Source organism: Simochromis diagramma, unplaced genomic scaffold (genome assembly GCF_900408965.1).
Source record: "Simochromis diagramma unplaced genomic scaffold, fSimDia1.1 OVJJ01000413.1, whole genome shotgun sequence".
Lineage (NCBI taxonomy): Eukaryota > Metazoa > Chordata > Actinopteri > Cichliformes > Cichlidae > Simochromis > Simochromis diagramma.
In genome coordinates this window covers 2,031,518-2,058,198 of record NW_024386948.1, presented here as the reverse complement: position 1 = coordinate 2,058,198, position 26,681 = coordinate 2,031,518, and the positions used below count along the sequence as shown (strand labels likewise).

Genomic DNA, 26,681 nt, shown 5'->3' with positions numbered 1-26,681 from the left:
AAGCGCTTTTTCCATTATTTATTTTCTGCCATTTCCCGTTACTGCAGTGGAGTAGTGCTTTTCTGAGGGGGGGAAAGCAGCTATGAGGGGTTATTAGTACCACAATGGTAATGTGTAGTTAACGGCCGTTTGATGACAGCAGTGGACGGGCCTCTCAGCAGCTGCACTTATCATGTGTCACTAATTAGATAATAGCCTTCTTAAATTCATTACGATGAGCTGCAGTCCTCGTTGAACAAATGAGACGAACACAGCCTCCCTTCTCTAGTGCTCTTGATATTTACACTACAACTAGAACAAAGTAATCACAGAGGGTATAGCTAACACAAACTATAATAAATAAAAAACACAGGTTATTGCAGAAACATGGTGACAAAGATTAACTGTAAAGAAAGTAAAAAGAATCATCATAAAAATGCCCCCAAAATTTGTTTGAATTTCAGCCTCTGTCCAGATTATTTGTTCCTGTCTTGCACCACGTCTTTACACAGTTATTACACCCATTGATATCTGATGCTTGGTTGACAGTCCAGCAGCAGGTTGTTTTTTTCTTTTAGCAAATCCAAAACACAAGCTAATATACAGACATGGGCTACTATGGCTCCAGAGACTGGCAGGCCAAAGTGCTTTCCTGCAATACAAGACAAAAAAAGAACCTCCACGCCCTGCACCACTCATATTTCCCTGGGCACACTTAACCATAAGTGGTTAAACCATTAATTCTGAGTGTATTATATCTGATACATGAGTTTTTGAGATTTATTAGTTTTCCAATAAAAACCTAAATTAATAACGATACATTTTAAGCAATAAATGTAAATAAAAAATGCCAGATGTACCAAGTATGAGACAAATTAAAACTTATATAAATGCAAATTAATATTTTTAATTACTTTTTTGTTAAAAGGTTCAGCAGAATCTACATTTCTTTAGAAAATTGATTTTTCTGGCATGGTTCAGAAACCTTTAAAGGATTAAATGTGTAGGAAAATTGTTTAAGTGCTCAATCACAGTGCATTATGCAGAACCTTCACATTTGTGCTTAACACTGTCCCCTTCTGGTTGATCTGGTCTTCTAAGATGCAGTTTAAATGGAAACCCTTTAAAAGACTTACTATGTGTTTATACAGTGGTTCTGCTGGAGGTTTATTCCTATTAAGAGGGAGTTTTTCTTTCCCACTGTTGCCAAGTGTCTGCTGACAGGGGGTCATCTGATTGTTGGGTTTTCTCTCTGTTATTCCCTTTACCTTACGATATAAAGCATCATGAGGCGAATGTTGTTGTGATTTGGTGCCATAGAAATAAAAATAAACTGAAATTGCAGAGTGGAAATTTGACATGTTCACCTTTTTAACAAATTATTTAGTTCACCTGAGGCTTCAGTTAACATCCCTCAGAAGAGCTCAGAGTCAAGCATCATATGTTGACACTGTCTTGAGACATTATGTGCTGCAAACCAAGTTCAAGCCTCTGGCTTTGTCTTGTGCCTCCCATTGGCTGCTGACAGCATTCCTCACAGATTAGCTTATATTTCCGTTTAAAACGAGGTCAAAAACAATTATGTCACAGCAGCCTCTCTTATTTCTTTTCCATCACATCTGTGCTCTGCTCCCTGTTGCCATGTGGCACTAATCTCCCTCCATATCTTCCAGGAAATAGTAGCATCCAGTGGATGAAGCACACCAGAGGCGTGGATTCCCAGCACTGTTGTCTTCTATAAGGCAAAGAGTGCTCTTCGCCTTTAACTCCACTGTACCCCACTGTGCAGGGGAAATGTAGTGTTAGCCTTTTATTTTGTCGGCACATAAAAAGATGCGCCGTCTAGTTGTTTCTAATAATAGCCGATCTTATTTTAACTGCACCGACGCCTTATTGCATTATGGATGCCTCCGGAATGGTGTCCCTTCAAGATAGCGTGGGAATATTTCAGTAGAAGGCAGTGTGGCTGTGCATCTCAGGGCTAAATGCTCCAGCATCATTCGGCCGCCTATAACTGCAAGAGCATCTCGTTTACCGGAGGCTGTGTCATGCCTGTAGCGTGAGTCTGGGCTGCTGTGCACGGGCATGCGTTTCTTTGATCCGCTGCTGATCACTTTATTCTCTGCATGCCGGATTTAACTCCGCGGGAGCGCTATGCGGGAGTATAAGGTGGTGGTGCTCGGCAGCGGCGGGGTGGGGAAGTCCGCGCTGACGGTCCAGTTTGTCACCGGGACATTTATAGAAAAGTACGACCCGACCATTGAAGATTTCTACAGGAAGGAGATCGAGGTGGACTCCTCTCCGTCGGTGCTGGAGATCCTCGACACGGCCGGCACCGAGCAGTTCGCCTCAATGAGAGACCTTTACATCAGAAACGGCCAGGGCTTCATCCTGGTCTACAGCCTGGTCAACCAGCAAAGTTTTCAGGACATCAAACCCATGAGAGATCAGATCATCAGGGTGAAAAGGTGAGAGGCTTTCCAGTTTGCTGTAATTCATTGTAATTCTAAATAAATGCTCTGATGCCACAGACAAAAGGCAAGCAGAAAAACGTCTTAGGGGCCTTAAATAGCCATATTGGGGCAATAAGGACCCCGGAAGTTGTCTGTGTCGGTGAAGGAATGTTAAGGATATGATAATAAATATTTACACCTTGATTCAAATAAATAAAACAGTCACATTTAACAGTAAACATGCTTGGAGTACCCCATGGAGCCCCTCCAGGGCCTCTATAAATGTAATGAACCCCCCACACACACGTACAAATCAGTGTTTTTTTTTGTTTTTTGTTTTCATTTTAAACTGAGGCTGAGAAACATCACAAAACTGCCATCCTCTCCATGTCTTCCCTCCTCTTCCTCTTCCTCTCTCACCCCCACGCTCTCCTCCAGTCCTTCGTGAGAAGCTGCATCCCGCTCATATGTTCTTCATAAGAGCCCAGCTGCGGCTCACCTGTCACACATCAACCCGCTGAACTCTCCCAGGGTTTGATATTCTCTGCGTCTCTCACACATGACTAACTCTGCACGGCTTTGATCAGCTCAGTCCATTACTCAACACATCCCCTGAGCTCATCTCACAGCCTGGGAGTGAGAGAGAGTGGGAGAAAGGCTGTGGTCTATCCTTTTCGGTAGTGACACATTGGAATTTCTTTTTTTTTTTTTGGCTCAGAGTCTTGTGTAAATGTGTGAGCCTGTGACTCCAGGGTGCAACTGGAGTGAAACGTATTTTTCTTTGTTTTATTCCCAACAAAAGCGCATCATTATGACTTCTTCAATAGAAAAACGTTTTATAGCTGTTGTTGTTTTGATGCCAGCAGCTGACAGACGAGCGATTGATGCTACTTTTCATGGATGTTCAGTGAAGATGGGGGAGTGTTAGGTGTGGTTATGTTAGGGCAAAAAAAATCCCCACTAAAAGTGCCCCACTTTAAATCAGCGAAGAAGACATGCAGACGGAAACCAAAGTGAGATAGGAGCTCTGACTCATGCAGTGGTCTTACATGAGCATCATCATTGGGGGGAAGGGGGGGGGGTGTATGCACTTCATTATCATCAGAAAGAGAAAAGAAAAAAATCCTGTCATTACACTTAATATCGCCCCCTTTTCTGCTTGTTGAACATGAGTGTTGTGACTTTTATAATTTCACCAGTAGAGTATTGCTGCGGCGCTTTCCATCTGCCTCCCAGGAGTGAACTCGGTGCTTCTCTTGTGGTGTGGACGTCACAGGCCGAGTGGAAGCTCGAGAGCGTCACAGCTGACGATGCACAGTGATGGCGAATGTGTTGGGGGTGGGGCGGGGGGACTCCTTTATATTAATTTAATAGTAATGATGGATAAAAAAGTGCCCCAGCACCCAAAGCGGCTGCCCACACTGCAGCAGCCATCGCCGTCCTCAAGTGTATACCTATAAATATTTCATGCTTGTATTTCACACTGCTCTGGCTTTGAAGTGGGCCTTGTTACTGTATGTGCAAAGCCGCAGATAAGTAAAACACCCTTAAGTAGACTTGAAAACATAATATTGTTGTTGAGTTTTGTGCAGAGACATTATTACACAAAAATTAAGTGTTTGCATGTTCTCCCTGTGCCTCGCTGTACCTGGCTTCCTCTCACACTCTTAATGACATGCATGATTGTAAATAGCTGCTTAAAATTGGTCTTAGGTGTGAATGCTGTGTGAACTTGAATGGTCAGTGAGGCTAGAAACGGTGGTCAGTCACAGTCTGTGACAAAAGTAGAAGTACTAGCAAGATCTACTCGGTTATTTACTTGATCTCGTTAAGGTGTCCGTCACAATCGGCTCCTGCTCTCCATTAGCTGTCTTTAGAAAAACAGCCTCCCTCCTCCCAAACTTGTTGCTGAGCCAGCAGCAGTAACAACGAGCCTCACACAGAGATATAGTATGTGCCCACTCACCAGAACTTAATGGGATTGTGTTGGGTTGAAAGCCAAGAAGACATCGGGCCTCCATTAGGCAGTCATATAAACCAGAATGCTTATGCAAGGCTTTCCATGTGCCAAGCATGGACAAGAAGTGAGATATGCTGTTTGGTTAAGGAGGCGTGAATCCATAGTCTCATAGTCCACTCGTTGTATGACAGATCAGCTACCCAACCTAAAGAAAACCCGAATGTAATGTCATAGTTAACAGTTTACTAAAATTAATGGACAACACAGGGTAACCATTAAAAAATATCTCACTAAACTAAAAAGTGGCTAATAGCTAAAATTGTGAGCTAATATTATGACCTCTGTTGCAGAATTTCTTGCCAAAATTCTGCTTAAGCAGCTAAAACTGTTAGCCTAATATTCTGAAATAGTTAGCTAAAAGTATAATCAAAAAAACTTATAAATTCTGTTAAGTGAAACGTGATTAGCTAAAAGTGTGGCTAGCTAGAGGTTGAAATACTAACATTTAGAATATAGTACTACGCAAAAGTCTTAAGCCACCCCTCATTTCTCTATATTTTGGTAGAAAATGGGAAATAGGTGCAGCGATTTATTGAAACGTGCTAATATACATGGAAGTATAGTATATTAGGCAAAAACCGAGTCTCTACAGTTCTTCAGGAATAGTTCTCCAGGCTTCTTGAAGGACATTTAAAGCTCTTTCTTTGGAAGTTGGCTGCATTTTGCTCTATTCTTTTCTGTGTTCAGACAATATCTCTAACACCACTGGCTGAGTGCAGAGCAAACCATGACAAAGCCCCCTGTGTTTTACAAATAGCTGTACATGCTCAATTTTGTATCTCTCTCTTGATATTCACTGTATATGGTAAATGGCCTGTATTTATATAGCGCTTTACTAGTCCCTAAGGACCCCAAAGCGCTTTACATATCCAGTCATCCACCCATTCACACACACTGGTGATGGCAAGCTACATTGTAGCCACAGCCACCCTGGGGCGCAATGACAGAGGCGAGGCTGCCGGACACTGGCGCCACCGGGCCCTCTGACCACCACCAGTAGGCAACGGGTGAAGTGTCTTGCCCAAGGACACAACGACCGAGACTGTCCGAGCCGGGGCTCGAACCGGCAACCTTCCGATTACAAGGCGACCACCCAACTCTTGAGCCACGATCGTATATGTTGACACTGATTTGAATGCAAACTTTTCGAGTTTTCAAACTGCCACTGATTTTCATTCCAGTTCTTGTGTAATGTAGATTAGCTTAATTGGTAACTCTAAATTGTCCATAGGTGTGAATGTGAGTGTGAATGGTTGTCTGTCTCTATGTGTTCGCCCTGGGACAGACTGGTGACCCGTCCAGGGTGTACCCTGCCTCTCGCCCCAAGACAGCTGGGATAGGCTCCAGCCCCCCACAACCAAGGATAAGCGGAAAAGGATAAATCAGCATTTTCTCCACGTTTCCCCTCCGTAAGAATGGCTTCTAGACATACATCCTCCCACTGAAACCATTTCTGATCAGGCGTCAGTGGAGATTTTTTTTTAGGCTGCTACTTCTTTTGTTCTCCACTTGTCCAGTTTCCTCACAATTTTTAAGGGCACACTGAACACCATACTGAAATATGCCAACCATTTTCAGTTAATAGCTCTTTGGGAATCACCTTATTGGTATAAAAATGTTATTTTCTGTCTTTCCACCTGTGTTATTTTTAGCATTTTTTGTAGATTCCACTAAAGAAATGAAGAAAAATTATGTGCCTTTTTAATGCATGATTGATTCATAGGTCAATGTGAAGTGGCTTAACAAAAGCAGTCAGGTACACGGATGGACTGAAAACTAGTGAAAAAGCTACCATAGCTCAAAGAAAATATAGAAAGACTGGAGAAATATTGCTTTTAAAATATTATAAGAACGTCTGGCTGCTGGAAACAACCTATGGTAAAATGTCAAAAGTATTCAAATAAGAGGGATGGCTTAACAGTCGAAACTGTTAGCTTAACACATCAAAATAGCTAGCTGAAATCATGAGCTAGAAGCTCAAATTATAGCTTAAAGTGTGGATTACACTTTTAAAGCTTTGCTAAAAGTATACAGTCTAAATAGTTTGTTTGCTAAACACAATGCAGAAAGTGGTCACTAAACATGATGAAAATAAGTGTAAGGTTAGCTAAAAGCGGTGAACAGAAATGCTAATAGTTAGGGGTAAACAGCTAATTTAGTTTTTGAACCACACTATAAATGATAAAATCTGTTTAAATGTGTTCAGATGAGCACATTTGTAGTTGACATGTGGTCACCATCTGACACGACTTTGGCGCCACATATACATCAACATTACAGTGTTGACTTAACCCTCTGATGGTCATAGTCAAAAAAGGGACCCTTTTGGGTCCCTTTTTTGACTATGACCATCAGAGGGTTAAAGAAGAGGTGAAGAGAAGCAGGAAATACATTAAATACAAAGACACTTGATGTATAGCAGCTTTTCTTCACATATGTGAACAATTTTCTGTGTGTATTTAGGTTAACAAACACCACGGCAGATAAGCTTTACCCCCCTGAACGCTCCAGCACGGTCTTAGTCTAACCACATAAACCCCCGTTTAAGTCGCTATCTGTGATAACAACATCTGGGCGTAGCCCTCCTCGCAATCTAATGATCTCCTCGCTTGCATGTTAAGGTTTATAGTTTAATCGGCACAGGAGGAGGAAGCACGTTCAAAGTGTTGGAGCTGCGTTTTCACGCTGCACTGATGCTGTGTCTAATAGCAGGAGGTGAGCAGCACGCACCACTGAGTGGGAATAGGGTGGAGAGACCAAAACTACGTATCCCAGGGGGCACTTTGGTGTAGGTACAAAGCCACTTTTTTTCCTTAGGCTTTTAGCATCGCCCATAAGTGAGGAGAGAAATGTTTAAGTAGCCAGCTCTCTGAGGATAGCCACCAGTAAAGTGCTTGGACTTATAGACTTAACATATTTGCTGCACTATGCTTGCTTAAGTGTTTTCATCATGTGCCACCATTTATCTCATTCAGGGGATCTGAAAACACATGGTTCTACCTTGATCCAGTCCAGTTTAATATGAATTACAATGGTCATTCCCAGCCTTTAAAGTGAAGCCCAGTTTGCCCAGAGGTGAGTGTAGTACAATAAAAAAAAGCAAACATCATCAGGAAAGTCTAAAGTGAACACCATTTGTGCAGCAAATTACAATTCCTTGCTTGTGAATCATCTCGCATTCATTCCGGTTTATCTTTTAATCCCTCGGGGTTACAAAAGATTCTTTGCCTTGATGTGTATCTGGACCTTCCTATATTTAGATGAATATCACTTGAGCCACAGCTATGAACCCGGTAAACAGTGATGTCATTCTACTTCCTAAGGGAATGTTTACAGAGGGAAAAAAACAAAGTCTGCAAAGTATATGCATTTCAGTGTCACTGAAGGAAAACATCATGTGATGACGCGATCTCTTGGGATAGCACCCAGTGATACGGGGCTTCCCGTGGAGCCAGCTGGTATCCAGGCCGAAGCTCCCTGTCGTGTGTGCCAATCTTTGTTCATTAAGCTTGTGATTGGTCAATATTATTCAGGCTGTAAATATAAACCAGAAACCTGCTACCAAAAACTTCTAGTTCCTCACCTACAGCTCCTGCAAGTCTCTGTTTATAGATACTAACTGCAGCATAGTCCAACTTGCATTGGCACTCAACTGGATAATAGAATTGGATGGATGGATGGATTATATCAGTTTGCATTCTTATGTTGCAGTTATTGAAGTGTTTTAAATCATTCTAATGTTGCACATATTGATGCCAGCTTCCCAAGTAGGAAAAACAGTCAGAGCTTTGTAGCATTGATGGGTTTAATGCAGCCATTCAAGATGTATTAAATTGACTTGTACAAATAGCATGAGCACAGCTAATGTTAAAGGCACCCTGTAGTGTTATTAGACCACTAGGAGTGCTATTGAACAGGGCTGTGAATAAGAGGAGGCCTGTTTTGTTTGCTTTTTGTGCCTTTTGTAATACACATATCAGGTGACAGGTCATGCTAACTCCTATAGCGTGCTATAATTGATTCCTTACTATGCAGAGAAAGCTGGGATTACATTCACAATTACAAAAATACATTCAAGCAAGTGCAAGCAAGTTTGTGGAAGGTGCCATGTTGCCCTGTCATGTTAAATGGACATTGCCATTCTGCCTCATATCCTGAACTGAAGTCAGAGCTTTAACACATGAAAACATGCTTAAATATGCTTATTTAATTATTTATATATTGTTGCAATTACTTTAGCCATGCGACAGCTGACCACGAGCTGGCTAAGCAACAGCAGCTGGTTCTAAGCTAACATCATGCCAGGTAATGTTAGGCTCAAGTCTCTTAAAAATCAGACATTCTCTCTGATAAGCATTATAGCCGTACACACCATATACATTGTATGAAAGTTTATTTGTTATTTATTTATTATCCAACAGTGTTCGATCCAATTCAAAGAAGTTTCACTAAGTAGGTAGGTCACAGGTAACAGTGACAAAACAGCCGCTAACAGGGGCTAACAGCAGCTAAAAGAGCTTTACTGCAGCAATAATGCTTACTGGCAGAAAAGTCCCTCAACAACTCAACCTCGATATAGCTGTCATGGGACAGAAGTGAGCTTTACCAATTCATCAACTCCTTTCTGAATAATTGCACAAAGTTTCACAGCCTCCTCTAGAGTAAATAGACACGGACACCCAGCATATTGCTAAGGTAAATAGCATAAAGACAGCCTCAGGTGTGCACTTGGGAGGGGTAAGAAACCAAAACTGAGCTGAAGTCTTAAAACTACCATGACCTGGATGACCGAGAACCTGCAAAGAGTCTTTATTGCATTATATATAAAACTGCCAATTAAATGAACTTCTTACTAATCACAGGTCCACTCAGAAACATTTCAGCCCACTGCTCCATGTTTGTGGAGGAACATCGAGGTCTTTGGGGACTTATTTTTGGATCAGCCTCATGTGACCAGAAGAGGAAGTGCAGATCAGTCTTTTCCAGTTGGCTTCTTTTTAGCTGCTTGACTGAGATACTGCTCTCAGGCTCAACACTCACAATGAAGGAAGAAACTGGAATATTTTAATAATAGGTTTATTAACAGCCTTTCCTGCAGTAGCTTATCTCTCTCTTTGGGAGTCTAGTTGTCATTTAGGTGCCCAGAACAGCAGGTATAATAGCACAAAGCAGCACTGGCCACGTGAACTCACATCCTTTTTTAATGTCTTTCTATCTGAACAGAGAAGAAGATTGTCAGGGGAGCTTTGTTGCACCATTAAAGGTGGAAATGAAGCTTGGGGTTTCATCTTTAAAATAACACCTTCTCCATCTGCTGTGCAGACCCCTCTCTTTGCCTGTGTATCACGGGAATGTTTGCGGTTTTTCCTCCATGATACTGAGGCATTACAGAATCATTAGATACCAAAGCTTTGTTCTCCAGCAGTAACACACCCTTTGGGAGTTCACATAGTGTGGGCACTATAGGCTGTGTGATTTCTCTATCCAGTTCTACATGCAGATACGTGGCTGGCTGTCACACAGCGCTGCTGCTGCTGCTACAACTGGTAATTAACAGCAGATCCAGAGAGCAAAGAGATGGCTGCAGGGTTGGAGGGCTTCGTGTAGGCGATGTCTGACTGTTCTTTTGTAATTTGTATGAGTGTTTTTTGCTGTGGGCCCTGTAAAAAAACAAAACAAACGAAAACAAAAGGTAAGTGAGGTCACTGAAGCTATTTAGCACAGCAGGTAGCCTTAACAAGTCTGTTGTACCCCGAGGCTAAATGGAAAATGTGGAGGCCATCTTTTTTATGTGAGGAATAAACGCTGATTCTCTGTGTGGGTGGGTGGGTGCGTTTTGTGTTTGCCTCTTTGCCAGCAGCTGAAATAACAGCCTGCAGAGGTGAATGGCATTAAGTCGTTTGTGTCTAACTTTTATTTCAGGCTTATACGTGCATCATAGGGATGCTGCAATATTTTAGACATCAATACAGACTTTAAAAAAAATAAATCGGTATAGTTTTTTAAGCTATCTTAAGCCACTTTATATTTCTAGCATTGTTTCTCACGCTCTGTTTATAAATCTAAAATCTGCACATTTATACAACTGTATAGTTCAGCCAACCAATCTCAACACGTTCCAACTGTGCAGATAATCCCCATACTAGGTAGTTTCCAAGTGCTGTAAAAGGAACGAGTCAGAAGCGTTTGTTAGTTTCTCCTGATTTATATTTATACAGCTGGGAAAATAACACTTCAGGAAGAACATAACACTGGTAAACATACCGTTAAGGCTCCAATAGTCATGAGGACATTCTGTATCATGATAACTGGAATAACTGTCACAGATCCATGCATCCGTGTTCTTCTGCTTATCCAATAGAGGGTCGTAGTGGTGGTGGGGGGCTGGACCCTATCAATGCCATCGGGGTACTACCTGGACAGGTCTGTCTCTGGGCTATCACATGGAGGCAGATGACCATTCACACTCACTTTCACACATACAGGCAATTTAGAATCACCAGTTAACCACACTGTGCATGTCTTTGGACTGTTGGAGGAAGCCACAGTACATGGCGAGGACCCTCGCAGAACATGCAGAAAGTCCCGGACTGGATTCAAACACTTCATGCTCCAAGGCAACAGGGCTTAGAGCATGAAGGGTGCCATTCCTCAAAGAGGGTCATAAAAACTGATAGTATGCAGATCATCAGAGATATAGACGGACTTTCACTTTTTAGCTCAAAGTGCTGCTGTGTGTAAACACACGGCATTATACAAAACAGTCCTCACTGATGCTCTCGACATATTAAACCTTAAACTAGTGCAAAGTTATGCATCCAAGTAAACATAATAAGATACATTTCAATTAAAATAACTAAAAATATGTACAGAATAAAAAGATAATAAAAAATTCCTCTTTTGAAAAAAAAAAAAAGAACAGTTGCCTTTAACTGGGAAACTGGTCTTTTATACTTATATGGGGGTTTTGGGTCATTACAGTGAACTGAAAATGGCTAAAGGATGGGTTTTTATAGCTGCTTTCAAAAGATTTCAAAATAAAATTTCAAAATAAAAGCACAAAATATGTATTTTAAAAACAGTATTTAACCTTTTTCCTCCCATAAAAACGACATTTGACTACCTCAGCGGTACCCGTAATGTCGTTTTTTGTCACCTCACTATATATCAGTATATAACCTCAGTAAGCCGATCACTAGGGATGGGTATTGTTTAGGTTTTATCCGATACCGGTGCCAAACCGGTACTTTTGAAACGGTGCCGGTGCTTAAACGGTGCTCAAACTGGTGCTTAAAGAATGGAGAACACAAACTTTGTCCAAAAACCTCTCATGTTCAGCTGTTTTTTTTGTAAAAAGATAACAATGTTAGCCTTTTCTGCAGCTGTGGGGCATATATGGTATCACTCTTGGCTGGAAGCAGTGCTTAAACAATGGAAAAAAACACAAACTTTGTCCAAAAACCTCTCATGTTTAACTGTTTTCCACTTTTTCTTTGGTCATTTTAGCCTTTTTGGCCAGGGTGAAGGGAGTATCTGCCATCAAACAAGAAGACAGCCGCATGTAACTACAACGGTGTTTGCTAGTTCACCTTACATGCATTAATGTAATAACGTGGTTAGCCTACTCAACGTAAATTACACACGAACAACATTAAGCTACTCACGCAGAGAAGAACGGCTGCTGCTGCATCATCATCCTCATCATTTCTGCTACACTGGCAGGGCTAGGGGCCAGGACTCTACTCTTCGGGTTTTTGGGGGATGTTGCTAACTCCGGATCCGATAACAGGCACCACACCCTCAGTAGATGTGCTCGGTGTGAGGTCTCGCAGCAAGCTATCAAATACGGTGCATTTCTCGGCTTTTAAAAAAAACGCTATGCATCGCCAGGTGTTTCATCGGATTCGAGGTGTTACCTCCTTTGACAGTATCACAGTATCAGCTTAAAGCACTTGTTGCAGGCTGCTGAGTTTGCATATTTTGCTGTGAAGTACAGCCAGACTTTTGACCGCGTTGCCTTGGACATTTTTAATCTGTAGCTCTGCTCTAAAAGAACGTACGTACCTGGACCCGCCTACTATCCTCGGAAACGTAAAATGATTGGCTAGAATCTAAAGTGTATCACAGCTCAGGAAAAAAAAGCACCGAAATAAAGCACCGAAATGTGCGCTGTTTATGTTTATGATGGCACCGGACACCGGTACCCATCCCTACCGATCACCCTCACTAACGTCTGACACGCACCCAATCATTTTGTTCTGTAAGCAGCCAGAATGACAAAGTTCAGAAAAGAGAAATTAGGTTTATACCCTAGCAGTCGTCAAAGAGAGTTGTTCTACCTGTTACTAATCCATCCAAATCCTAATCTAAAGGATTTAGTAGAACTTGTAGATTAAATTAAGTCAGGTCTTCCCCAAAGGTAGAAGGACCCATGACCGAGTTACACTGCATCACGTGGAAACAGAGATATTCATTGTTTTATGTCATATCAATCAACTAAAAAAGCAAATGAACACTTCAATAAAGCGAGCACAGTTAGCACATAGCTATAGTGAAGAGTCATGCTTGAGATAAAGACATTAAGCTTCTCACTCCAACACCTCCTGAGATATTAGTCAATAAGGAGTGATAGCGGCCTAGTTGTCCCTGTGGGACAACTTTTCTCCACGGTGCGCTGAGCTGCTCCCCCCTCATCTGATGAGGAGGGGCTTCTAGTTCGATGCTGCAATAAACAGTCGCTGTGCAAACTCCCCGCCCCACCCCGGAGAATCTGGCTCTCCCTGTGTCTTTGTAGATATATATAGAGTTTCTCCTGCAAGGCTGTCAGATTGTGTTTGTCTCCACGGTACTCTCCTTGTTCACACTTCACACCCTTTAGATTCCAGCTTTCCAAACACACGGGCCATGCGAGATGGTTGTCCTGCTGAGGTCAGCTGTTGTTTTGCATGTGTGTGCATGCGTGCGTTTGTGTTGTACAGTGTGGCTGTTGTTAGGGAAAATGTCAGGCTGCAGGGAAGGAAGTCTTCGGCTGTGTGGATTGAGTTTCGTCTGCCTGACAGTTTGAAGTGTCTTCATAGGCAATTAAGACAAAAGAAATGCTCTTTGGAGAAGCTTCTGAGATCCAAAACGAGGTGCAGATACAGGTCGAGCTCAGAACCCTTTGCTGAATGACACTCGAGCAGGTCCTTAAGTGTCCTCCGCCCTGCTGCCTGCATTCATTTCCTGCAGCTCTCTGGCCCCTGTAAGCTCGCTGAAACGTTTGCCAGCTCTTTTCCACGCCTCAGCTCTTCTCCCAGCTGAGCAGCGTGGCAGCGGGCCACCAATTTGTAGATAAGAGCCTATTTCTCAATAGTGCCAGCAGATCAATAAGGCAGGCTGGGAAGGCACTTAGGAATGACTGATGGCCAAGGCTATTAGGTAGTCTATGCTATTACCTGTTGTGAGAATATACACCCACTTTAATTGATATTGTGTAGTTATTTAATCACGGGAAACATGAAGGGCATCTAACTGAAATGCAATATCTTTTGCTTGAATAAAGTGGGGTCCCGCTTCATGTAAGTATAATATAAGTGTCTGTTTGTGAGGTAGCAACTAGTGTGCTAACAGTTTGCCACCTTTGGAAAACTGCGATAAGTCACTGTATATAAAAGATGGTCACATTGACATTGACATCAACTCTAGCAAGCTGCGTCCATACACTGTGGAAAATGGAGTAGAGACATGTTGTGCAATAACGGGGTGATTGCATTCAGAAAAACAGCACAGAGGTCTGGTTCAGTGAAGCGGCAGTGCACCTAGGAATCTTCAAGTGGCCATTTGAGGAACTGCAACCAATAATTATTACAAGCCAATTAGCAAATGCTCTGTAGACCCTGCTATTACTGAGTTGGACTCCCTTTTGCCCAAAGATTCTCTGTGGTTCAGAATAAAGTGTGCCAAGACCACCAGAAGACCACCCAGTGTGGCCTTCTGCTACTGTAACTCACGCTCTTCTGCATAGCTTGGTTGCAGTGACTGGTTATTTGAGTCACTGTTGCTGTCACTGTCCTATCGATTCAAAGCAATCTGGCCATTTTCTTCCGACCTCTGACATCAACAAAACATTTTCGCCCAGAAAACTGCTGATATTTTCTCTTTTTTCAGACCATCCTGTAGGAAAATCCCAGCAGATCAGCAGTTTCTGGAATACTCAGCCCAGATGGTCTGTCACCACCAGTCTCATTTAAATCACCTTTTTTTTGCCATCCTGATGCTCGGGTAGTCTTGACGAAGTCTGCGTGCCTAAATGCGTCAAGTTTCTGCCATGCAATTGTCTGTGTAGACATTTGCATTAAAAAGCAGCTGATAGGTAAAATGGCCAGTGAGTGTAGTTGCTTTTTAGAGATCCAGCAACAGTTACACAGCAAAATGAGCGTTTGTTGGCAGTTCCGCTTCATGCTGATGAATATTAGTCCAGTTCATTCTCCTTTGAGCTCTCCTTCGGCCTCTTCACAGGCCATTTCACAAAATATGAAATATTGATCATAGACCCACTGTCTGTCTGTCCCCACTGAATGAAGGCAGTGCTGTTTTGAAGAAGTGTGTGTGTGTGATTTGAGCAAAGTGCACTTTTAAGGAGTTACTTACCAAATTACAGATGTCAGCCTCTTCTCAAAGCCAGAAGTAATGTACACGGCTCTTTATAAATTCATGCTAAGCCTTGGAGTTTTTACAGCAGTAACAAGCATCAAATATAGCCAAAGATGAATATGAAGTAGAAAATAGTTGTTTCCAGTGCCCCAGTGTTCATGTCTCTCCCATGTGAGAGCAGCACATTAGCTTTATTCAATTATTCAATAACTTATTCCATTACTCTCCCCAGCCTGGTTTCCTCGTATCGATGGCTCAGAGGGGAAGAGGACTGGGCTTGTCAGCCCCACGCGTTGGGGGAGAAAGCTTTTGATCCTTAAGACGTGCTCAGTGCATGATGGAAATGGTGCAAGTACAAAGTGCAGAGCTAACGATTTTTAAACAAGAATTGGAATCCATTAAAATATGCAGCTTGCGCACCATGCAAACACATATGTAATGTATTCAGCAATAAATGGACCATCAGTTGGGTTTTTTCATGATGGCGGTTTTCTGATAGAACCTCCTGTTGGTACCGGATGCCCGCTGAGCAGCAGGAGTCTCCTGGGAAGCTGAAGCTGAGTGTAGCTGGGTTTATTCCTCTCCTCTCGCTCTATTGTGCATTGTTTCAAACCCCTTATTGTTTCAGCATTGAGCAAATACAGTATGTAGGCCAACAATGCACACACACACACTCACACACACAAAAGCAGCCACATTTATGGCTCTTTCCCTCTCTTTCTTCGTCCCTTAGGAATTAAGAAGTTCCTGTAGTCGGTACCAAAAGACACCCAGCGGGGTGGCGAAGGCAGCGCAATTCCACTGATGTCACTTTCTCTCTTAATTTGCAGGTACCAGCAGGTACCGGTGGTTCTGGTGGGCAACAAGGTGGACCTGGAGGATGAGAGGGAGGTGTCCCCCAGCGAGGGCCAGGCGCTGGCTGAGGATTGGGGCTGCCCCTTCATGGAGACGTCGGCCAAGAGCAAGACCATGGTGGATGAGCTTTTCGCGGAGATCGTCAGGCAGATGGACTTCTGCCCTCTGCCGGACCGGAGAGAGGCCTGCTGCCCCGCCTGTAGCATACAGTAGCTGAATGTCGGAGGGGAGGTGGAGCAGGAGTGATTAGTGGATGGATTGGAGAGGAGTAGAAATTAGAGTCCAAATGTATTCATGTTAGACAAACTTGAAGATTGGAGAGGGGGCAGGGTTAAAGGAAGCAAACCCCCACTTTTGGTGTCACTATTCTTAGCTACTTCCTAGAGGATTCTGGGAAATGTAGGAAGTTGCAGAGAAAGCAGGTTAAGGGGAATTCAGTTTTGACATTCACTACTTCTCCAACACAGAGGGGATTTTTTTCCCTCTTAAAATAAAACAAAAAACAAAAACACGACCTTCCTGCTACTATCACGGTTTTTGCTGATTATTCCAGAGTGAATTCCCGGGGTTTTCCCAAAGGCAGCGCGGTGCCAAAAACCATCTTAAAAGCCATCAACAAAGAGGACCACAGTGCTAAATGCTTTTGGGAAAGCAGCCATAGGTCCATGGGAGGACGGCTCGGCGTGCTCAGCAGTTCTATCTGTCCTGTTTTTCTTCTGCTTGTTGTTCTATTTTGCACTTTTTTGTTTTTTTTGCCAGTGCAACGGCCATTCACCGAGTACCCGGAGAGATAAGTTAACACCACTGTGAAGGAGTCGTTACTGGAAGGTGCATTTGGAAGCAGGGCCCACCTTAACAATAAATGAATGACAGGATGAACGAATGTGTTTGAAACAAACAAACAAACAAACAAAAAAGGCCGCACCTTTAGGGGGGGATTCATGTCCCATTCATGTCACAGATAATAACTGTGGATGACGTGTGCACGAAGTTGTACTGTCACACTCTCAAGTGAGTACAATCAATCGCACCCAAAGAGACGGTAATCAATCAGTCAGTCAGTCGATAAAATGTACCAACACTCTGCAGACACCTTACAGATGATACAAATGCCTTGTTACAATGTATGAAGTGAACATCAGTGTCAGTGTGTAGCTCATCTATCTTTAGTCACATCGGATATGTTAGTGGTTCAATGTCAGAAACACTTATTTTCAACAAAATAATAAATCTTTATGCACAACTGTGTCGTGTGTGTTTTTTGTTGGATCGTGTTTTTTTTGTGTGTCATCAAAAAATGCCTTTGTTTTTTTTTTTCCCCCTCCCCAGTCTTTGAAGTTACCGCTCTCCTTTCATGTTAACCTCCAGAGGTCATAAGATTTGCACTCATTGAGAAAACATAGCCGCCTTTCAGCTTTGCTCTTTAGCAGTAATCTGGCACTGCCTTGGCCTGTGTCGAGATGATTTATGATGTTTTGGTCCTGCGTCTGCGTTCCCCTGGCTGGTCGTCCTTGTGCTACTGCCCCTGCCGGTTGCCATTAGTGCCAACGCTTACTGCAGATTCTGGTCCTGAAAAATCCAGCGGGCATTTGTCAAATTTGGAGTGCCATTAGAGTCCATTAAGAGGACGAAACTAAGGGGGCATGTGAGACTCCAGATTCAGGATCATAACTTTGGATTCCCTCCAATCAGAATAAGAGGAAAAGTCTTTCAGCACTTAGAAAGGTATGGAAGCTGAAGTGATGCTGAAATACATCTTAGACACCATATGTTAGGAACAGTGCCTGTAAAAATATCACAGTAAACGATATATTTTCTTGACTGGCTTAATACAAAATTACACTAGCTTCTTTGAAACTACTGCCAGCAGCGACACCTGCTGTCGTAAGCTAAAACCGCGTGTCGTTTTACACGTGGAACTTTAGCTTCCGAAAACATCAGTTCCTCTACGGACCTAAATATGCGCTGCACACGAGTCAGGCATGGCGTCCTTCAACCATAGACGTCTGTAATAGACATTTATCTGTTTGCGGTTAAAAAACAAATTTGCGTGGCTGTAGGAACAGTCGTGAAAATGGCGAGCAGGACCGTGTGTCGAGTTTTCCAGCGACGTGAGTACCAGTTGTTATCCGTGTAGCACTAGCATATGTAGCTGGTCAGGCTTGTGACAGTTAGCTGTAAGCTGCAGTAATGCTCCTTTAAAGCTGGATTTAATTGTCATAGAAATAAGTAATACAATAAAATATGATATACTTTTTACGGTTATATATTGTAAAGAGAAAGTACTGGAAACAGGAGGGTCACCGCAAGAAATGTTAGAGCAGCTTTGGGATGTGTTGGAACAGGAGATTCCCATCATGGACGTGCAGCCGACAAATCTGCAGCGACTGTATGGTGCTGCCATGTCAATGTGGAGCAAAATCTCCGATGAATGTTATCAGCACCTTATTGAATCAATAACAGGAAGGCACAGGTTAAGTACATAGTAGTTTTTCAGGTGAAAGGAGGTCCAGCTCAGTGACAGCAGGTGTACCTAATAAAGCGCCTTGTATGTGCGCGGGTGTATAACGGTACAAACTCATGGCAATTTCTAAAACTCTGTTTTGGAGTCACGGTTGGGTACAGCAGACGAATAATAATGATGATGGAAAAAGTCGACTTCTTAGCTTTTGTTTCCTTAAATAATTGTACAATAAATATTTGTATAAAGGTCTAAAGCAGGAGTCGGCAATCTTCGACATCGAAAGAGCCTCTGAAATAAAATATAAATTACAACATATAGATAACATAGATAATTCACTTCAATTAACCATTAACGGCAGACCTGCTACCTGTACGTCGTGTGTTCAACTTCCTCACATTACAGGATCGTTTACACTCTGGTTTCCTTTAAGTTCTTCTTTCCATCCATCCTGCCCATCCACAGGCTTTGCATCCGCTGTGGCAGCTCAGCGTCCATCTCTGGCTGAGGTACGCAGTCAGCGTAACGCCGTCTTCTCCAGAGAGCAGGCCAGGCAGAGAGCTCTGTACCCCCGCATCGAGAAGATCGAGGTGTCCATGCAGGGCCCCAGGCTGGACGGTGCGCTGCTCGTCATGAACAAAGGAATGTCCACCCCGCTGAGCTGCGCCAGACGTGAGTGAAAAGAACAAACCGATTATAAATTCTCCACCGTAAGCTTCAGTTGCACGTGTTAATAACGTGTTGTTACATGTTTCACTCCAAACAAACGCTCTGTCACTCTCAGATCTGACGGAGCATCATGTGACAAACTCAGCTCTGGCTCTTGTGGACGGAGAACCATGGCCTCTCCACCAGCCCCTCACCCACTCCTGCTCACTCACTCTGCTCACGTTTAAAGACAACGACCCCACACTGGCCAACGAGGTACGTTAACAGACAAACGTTCTCTCATAAATTCAGCTTGCTGCTGAAGGATCACACCTTTGATTTGAGAAAAGAAAATATTGTTGACAACAGAACATCAGAGCTGCAAGTCCAGTAAAGACGTGGAAGCCAGTTTGTAGAATAAGTGAATACTTGAGTGTTAGTCCTGTCCTCTTGTCTTGTGCTCAGGCGTACTGGCGTTCCTGCGCTGCCCTGCTGGGTCAGGTGCTGGAGACCGCCTTCAAGGATGATTATACTGTGGAGCTGCTCAGCACACGGGAAGTGCCAGGTAGAAAACCACTGTTTACCCTGACCCCGAGTATGTGTCTTCAGAAGTTTGACCTCGAGTGTTTTGATGTTTGACCTGGTCTTTGTTGACTGATGTTAAATAATTAAAAAAACAAGGTAGTGTTTAGTTAATGACGTATGTTACAAAATTGATATTTGATATTTAAGCATTTTTTTAAGTGAAAATGTTGCTTTGACATTTCTGCTTCTGCTGTGCTGACTTTGTATTTCCCTGCAGTCCTCTCTGGGGCCTTCTGCTGTGACGTGGTGCTCGACCCCCAGCTCGACTCATGGACTCCCTCTGAGGTGCGTGTATGGTCCAACGCTCTATTACGCCACTGCAGTCGCTGCCGACATCATTTCTGTTTACCTAGATGGTGAATATTCATCTGTTTTACTGCAGTGGCAGCTACTCATGGCCTCTTGAATACAACTCAGGGCTCGCAAAATTTCAAAATCCCCGGCAGGCTCTCTTCAGTTTTTGGTAGCCCAAAATAAATTTAAGTAGCCCGGAAAAAAAAAGAGAACAACTTTCTGACTGATGTTTTGTTTCCTTTACAATATTATAGTTTAATGTATAATATTGTAAAGGAAACAAAACTTCAGATCCTGAATCTCAAATTTCCACTGAAGTCCCGGGTAAGAGGTAAGTGGAACCAAGATCTACAACATTTGCTTTTTGAAGTTTGCAAAGACGGCTAAATTTTGCTAATGGTAGTTCACTCTGTGCAACATAGTTCGCTGTTCTAAACAGCTTTTTCAGGACTTCTTGTTGTGCTTTGTTTATTTTTAGTATGTTTTTGCAATTGGTGTTTGTTCTGGGAAAGATATTGCAGACTGGGCAATAATGCATTTCTTGCATTTCTCATGGGTTCTGATGGGTCTTTCTTAAAATCACTGGTCCCAGTAACAAAGGCGCTTGTCGACGCAGATATCGAGGGAAACTCACGACACACCCGGCAGAACATTATGTTATTTAGCTCGTCATATTCCAACCACAGAAATTCTTTTGTCCCTGAAACCAAAAAAGCTGCGCTTTCTTTTTGCCTCATAGTCTGATTTGTTTTGTGGTAAGCTTTTCTTTGGCTGCCCCTTCTTCACCCTGACCTGTCTTATTTGGCTCTGCAGAACTAAAATACCTGCATAAATCCATCTGTTTTTATACACACACACACACATCACGGTCAGCGATTCTCTGTGCAGTCAGCCTCTATCACATGTTCAAGTTTGCTGCGAGAGATTTCACTTGTCATGTTTGAATAGTGAGCTAATGAGTGATAAGACGATGTCAGAGGAATTGGTGCGCAATTAGTCTGTGACTCACCAATACTGCCGCTCTCTATACGCACAGTGAAAGTGAAAGCAAAAAACAAGCGCAAATTCAAACATGTGACATTGAGACATTGACAGTGGCTCTTCAATGCTAATTACATAATTACCCAGCTACATTTGCGAAAGAATGCAAAAGCATTGACATATATTTTTCCTTTCTATGATAGCCCGACGGGCAGGGAAGAGTTAGATTTTGGTAGCCCGACTGGAAAAAGCCCTGCGACTCTAGAAAAACCTACAACTGTTCAGGCAGGTTGTAGTTTTTACTGTAAGAAGTAGTGACATCCGGCTAATGTTAAGTTTCTCTTTAATGAGATTTTCCATTCAAAAATCAGCTGATGTTTTACTGTCTGTTTCTTTTCAGGAGTCATTACGCTCTTTGACCAGAGGAGCCCAGCAGCTCATCCACCAAGACCTGGCCTGGGAGCCTCTGGAAGTGGCGCCCTCTGTGGCACTGGAGGCTTTCTCACACAGCAGGTAGACTGGCATCTGAGTACTTCCACGTACCTCCTTTCACGACTCATTTAGGTTTAAATGCTTTATTTGTTGTATTTTCTCCTACTCTGACAGGTGTAAGCAGGAAGAAGTGGAACAGAAAGCATCTCAAAATCCCAAAGGCACAGTGATGCTCTACAGGTGACACTGCATTTAAAGTACAAAAAGAGAGACCTGGCCAAGAGAGCAGCACACAACGCAACCAATGCATGCTCAAATAAACGAACAGATACAGCTGACGCACAGTACAAGAAAGAAAACACAAGATCCAGATATCGGCATATCTCCTATGCAGTAACATATCAAGAGCGGGACCACCTTTAAAAGCAGTCACTTAAACTAAGAGAACTATTTGGCACTGAAGTTGGTATTAAACTCGAGACAGGTATCCTAACTTTAGTTAGAGTTTATGAATTTGCGTCTCCTTTGACTTTGCAGGCTGTGCTTCTGCATTTAGCAAATATGTGTAACAGTATTTGGACACTGAGCAAACACCAGTAGACTGAAACTTTCCTTATTGCACTGCATGACGGGCAGAGTAGAATCTTTCATTATTCCTGCACTTACCTGAACTCAACCAACCATGTACCCGTTTTGGTAGATGTGGCGACCATGTACTCCTGAGTGGGGGCCCCCTGGTGGCCAGAACAGGCCTGTGCTCCCAGTATGAGGTGACGGCCCTCCACAGCCTGGGACAGGGATCCTGGGGCCTCCATCGTCGAGCACAGGGCCTCTCCCTGCCTCTGCAGCTTCAGGTGAGAAAGTGTGTTTAGTATAAGCTGTATATATAGGAACCAGTTATCCATTTTTTTAATTGCATAATTTCTTCCAGTATCTTCGCACATACTAAGGACACTGGCAGGTTGAGTGACATATGATTGTAAACTTCATACATGTTTTAGTGCTTTGATTGTTAGGACTGTAAAAGTGATGTAAAGCAGTCCAGCCCACATTAAATAAAGGCTTTATTGTCCATGTTTTTCTGTTTTAATATCCTTAAAAGCGTTGCAGCAGTGGAACAAAAGCTAATCAAATGGCACTTGATTGTCCATCTGTTACAACAGTTTTTCATGCACAATTGCCAAGAATTGTGTGATGTATAAAAAGCACTTTATTGTGTCTACATGTGCCTCCAAGTCACGTTTTCCTCTCTCTGCAGGCTCACCACACAGTCTGGAGGAAGCTGAGGCAACGGGCAGAGAAACTGGTAAGAACAGCAAATGTGCTTCAATCTAATAAAAATATGTTTGAGAAAAGAACAGCAAATGTCTCTGTTTTTTAGCTCTGAAGAACTGAAACCAGCCCAGAGAGAACTCTTAATGTCTGGACGGTGTTGAGTATTTGTCCAGTAGCCAGAGGTTAGGATTTAGCACTCTGCTTTTATTACCGTGCATTATTATGTTGGCAAAAACCGAGACAGGAAGTATCGCGGGCTGTAATCTCAAGGAAAAGGCAGGTCTCATCCTCCTCATGAAGGACAAAGGCTGCTTTCTGAAGTCGACATCAAAAACACAAACGCCGAGTGAAGATCCGAGGGAAAAATATTTTTAAATCTCTGCATGTTCAAGGCTCTACTTCTAGACGCCTGGATTGATGCGAAAGGTGAATCCGCTCCGTCTGCATAGCCGAGCTTGACTCGAGCGCTGAAAGATAGACGCATCAATTCTGCAAATTCAAACTAGGTTATGAGTTAATTTTGGATGGAGCCATCTAGGCGAAATAGATTTCGCTGCAGCCTTTCTGGCATCCTCGGTGCATCACTGATTGCGTAATAATTAAAAAAAAAGATGTACTCATTAATAGACGCACTTAATTTGGCAACTGATGATATACTGTGCTCCATGGCCTACATTTTATACGCAGAGATGGGATACTCGGGGAATTGAAAATGGCACTTTTAAGAACAAAAGTCTGAAGACCTGAGTTGGATTGATATTAAAATTGTGAAATATTTGGATCATATATTTATGGAGTTTTTAAGAGCGCAGGATTAGCATGCTGACCTCCTCCAGGAGAGGCTGCACATCAGTTTTATAGTCTTGGAGGTCACTGTTATATATTATCAGCCAACCTTCTAATGCATGCCGTGTTTGTCGTGCACACGAGGTGTACGAAGGGCAGCCGCCCTGTCCCGTTTGTCCCGTGTTATCAGAACGTCGCTACCGCTAATCAGTGGAAGAGCTATAAAGTGAAAGAGGCCTAGAAGATCTCTGAAGGACAGCTATGTTGCACCATAAGAAAGCATATGCAGGCAGACATGCCAAATGCACCTCTTCTCCTTCTCTTCTGCAGCCTGCAGAGGCAAACAGACGTCATTTTAAGACCACATGAGTGTTTTTCATTCCTTTTAAGCAGCCCGAGGCTGGCTGTTCTTGTCATGCTCAGCTCTTTGAAATAAAGCTGTCTTTCCTTAATGTGGAGGGAAAAACTGCTGAGAAACAACCTTCACTATTAAACAGTTAAACAATGGCTGGATTCACTGCAATGCTTCAAATCCAGGTTCGTGTGTTTTTATTTCAGCCTGTGCCTTTAAGTGTGATTATTAATGATCAATTATTATGAATCTGGTAGGTTAAAGGAATAGATAGCAGTAACTCTGTTAGCATCGTCACCATTCTGGTGCCTGACATCATATTGTGAAGTGTAGATCGGTCTTTACGGTGAAAGTCACCATGTTCGTGACTCGTGTTCACTGTTCAGCTGTTTTAAGTCAAAGCAGCATTTCATCAGATGATGTCAGACTACCAAAACAATTTTCTAAATTACAACATTTACCGTGACGATCGAGCGCAGTTTAAATTGCAGCGTTTGAGGGTTACAGATGTTGTGTTTGCTCAACATGGCATGTATGTCTTTAAAATGACCCGCAGCGTCCTTTGGCTTTAGGTGATTCTTCTGCACCGTTTTGCAAATGATAATGCTGGTATGAAGTGGGGGGCTTGGAATTGCAACAGCTCTCTCTCTCTCTCTCTGATAGATCGACATGCAGCTGGTAAAATAAATATTGAACACGTCACCAATTTTCTAAGTAAATATATTTCTAGGGTGCTGTTGAGATGAAATCCTCACCAGATGTCAGCAACAACCCGCCCAATCCACACATGCAAAGAAATCAAAGATAGATGGTGATGACAGCTTTTGGCCCGTTCTTCCACACAAACAGGCTTACATGGGTTCCTTCTTTAGCTTAAGTTCTTTCTGTAGATCATCAGCTGGATTCGGGTCCCATGATTGGCTTTATTTTCTTTCTCTGAGAGTTTCCTTGGCTGTGTTTGGGAGCATGTTCTCCCTGAAATGTCCACCCTCGTTTCATCTTCGTCATCCTGGTAGATGGAAGCAGATTTTAATTTCTCCGTTCATCCTTGCTCTAATTATATGAAGGAAGTGCCATATGCTGAAAAACAGCCCTGCACCATGATGTCCCCACCTTCAAACTTCACTGTTGGCGTGGTGCTTTTGGGGTGACATGCAGCGCCTTTGGACCTCTATGGTTTGATTTCTTTGTGTGTGTGGATTGGATAAGTTGCTGCCAACAGCCAGTGAGAATTTCATGTTAATAGCAGCTTTAGAAATACATTTACTTAGAAAATAGATGACATGTTCAATACTAAAACCCGCCGTACATCTAGACAACAGAGAGAGAAACTTCAGTTATCTAAATGGACTTGTTAAGGTTCATTCGCTGGGATTACACGAAGGTTTTTCTTTTAAAATGCACACTTTTTGGTTATTTATGTGTTGCATCCCTGCTTCTAGCTCTTTGTCTTCTGCCTCAGAAGGCTCATGAAGCCTCTGAATCTTGCACTGATGTCAAATTGTCTGGCCTTTTTGACAGGCGTAATTTGTTACATCATTAAGTTGAAAGATTAGTGTTATTTGGTTCACCCCCAGTATGTGCCAGCCTACGGACTCTCCAGGAACAGGTTTATAAAAACAGCGAGACGTGGGCGGATGCGTTTTGTGAGCCGGCTGCAGGCAGTAGGGAGGCATGTCCCCCGTCTGCCTCCAGCTGGCCAAAACACCACCGCCCACACTGCAAACAGATTCTTCCAAATTTCCCCCCACGGTGGGCATCATGCCCCCACAACCCACTACCACCACTACGGAAGCTTTCTTTTTAAAAATATATGCAAAAAGATATTTTAGCTTATTTCTGATGAAAGTAGGATGGAGAGGGGATGTAACGGTCTGGGAATGTTAGTTTCTCTTCTCTCTGTTTTCACGTTTTTGTTTTCTACACAGGTGGAGGTGCCGAGTCCTGAAGTAGCAGCTCCACCATCTCCTCCCAACTCACCTCAACTTCCAGCCAGCCACTAACCACCTCTGTAACCTTCCACGTAAACACTTTAACTGATTAGATCATTTGTTCAATAAATGTATAAAAACATGTGAGAAATCTCTTGCATTTGTTTAATTTCTTATTTAATATTGCTGCAAATTGAAACGAACGGCAGTATTGTTGCGCAAAACGCAGTAGCCTTTGTATTCGGCGTGATTAACAGTCGTGATTGTGGGTGGGTGCGTTTGTTCTTGTATCAGCAGTTTTCCTTAAAAACAAAAGCTGTGTGCGTGCATGCGTACATGTGTAAATTGGCCAGAGGTCAGGCAACAGTGCATCTGTTGCGTCTATCACTTGGCAAACAGGTGGCTCTCAATCCTCTGAGTGCATTTGGCATGTGTGAGCAAGCCTGAGGATTTGAGTCATGAGGCAGCATCGTTTCCCTTTTTTTTTTCTCCTTCTTCCTTCTTGATTCCTGGTAAATTGACACATTCGACAACAACACTGAGATTTACACAAGAGCTACATCATCATTTTTTGAGAAGTTGCAATTGTAGCCTGAAATCTACGGTGTTCGATACTTTAAAGTAAAAACATTCCTTTATGCTTTAAAATTAAAAGAATCTGCAATGAAACATTCTGCCCATTAAGTTTGATACACATAGCTGTAAATAAATTATCAATAAAATTGCAAAATAAGGAGGAAAAGAACGGAATAAACAAAATTGACATTTTTCACAGAAAGTTTGGTGTTTATAATGTATAAAACATCTGCAAATATTAGTAAGCTGTCAAAACACAGTTAACAATTATAATTAGTGTAATTTCACAGACTGTATTTTATAATTGTGCTGTTTATTTTCAAATAAACCATAAAACTGACGTTATGGAGAAGGAATAATAAAAAATCTGTAAAGATTTATTCTTAAGGCATGCATAAGTTTAATGAGATTGAACAATAAA

At 42.6% G+C, this 26,681-nt stretch overlaps 3 protein-coding genes across 3 annotated transcripts in view; all 3 read left to right on the top strand.

Moving 5' to 3' along the window:
• The window catches only part of LOC120737595 (muscleblind-like protein 2a), a 68,928-nt gene extending 53,156 nt beyond the window's left edge, over window positions 1-15,772 (top strand). Inside the window, exon 10 of the transcript XR_005696773.1 lies at window positions 15,746-15,772. The gene's annotated coding sequence lies outside the window, so the exon portion shown is untranslated. The remainder of the gene's footprint in view (window positions 1-15,745) is intronic.
• LOC120737599 (ras-related protein Rap-2a-like) lies at window positions 959-17,183 on the top strand. Its single transcript, XM_040038403.1, has 2 exons — window positions 959-2,447; window positions 15,915-17,183. Exons 1-2 carry the CDS (start codon window positions 2,134-2,136, stop codon window positions 16,150-16,152), a joined length of 552 nt encoding a protein of 183 aa, XP_039894337.1. The 5' UTR covers window positions 959-2,133; the 3' UTR covers window positions 16,153-17,183.
• Window positions 17,184-17,298: 115 nt separating this feature from the next.
• On the top strand, window positions 17,299-25,828 carry mrpl39 (mitochondrial ribosomal protein L39). Its single transcript, XM_040038402.1, has 10 exons — window positions 17,299-18,050; window positions 18,866-19,072; window positions 19,185-19,324; window positions 19,514-19,613; window positions 19,851-19,918; window positions 21,309-21,421; window positions 21,515-21,580; window positions 22,041-22,194; window positions 22,599-22,646; window positions 25,682-25,828. The coding sequence occupies exons 1-10, from the start codon at window positions 18,014-18,016 to the stop codon at window positions 25,754-25,756; spliced, it is 1,008 nt and encodes a 335-aa protein (XP_039894336.1). The 5' UTR covers window positions 17,299-18,013; the 3' UTR covers window positions 25,757-25,828.
• Window positions 25,829-26,681: the final 853 nt, after the last annotated feature.

Coding starts and splice junctions, on each gene's coding strand:
- LOC120737599 (XM_040038403.1), top strand. CDS start 2,134: ATGCGGGAGTATAAGGTGGTGGTGCTCGGCAGCGGCGGGGTGGGGAAG. Junction 2,448..15,914: donor CAGATCATCAGGGTGAAAAG/GTGAGAGGCTTT, acceptor CTTAATTTGCAG/GTACCAGCAGGTACCGGTGG.
- mrpl39 (XM_040038402.1), top strand. CDS start 18,014: ATGGCGAGCAGGACCGTGTGTCGAGTTTTCCAGCGAC. Junction 19,073..19,184: donor CCCGCTGAGCTGCGCCAGAC/GTGAGTGAAAAG, acceptor TGTCACTCTCAG/ATCTGACGGAGCATCATGTG. Junction 22,195..22,598: donor CCCTGCCTCTGCAGCTTCAG/GTGAGAAAGTGT, acceptor CTCTCTCTGCAG/GCTCACCACACAGTCTGGAG.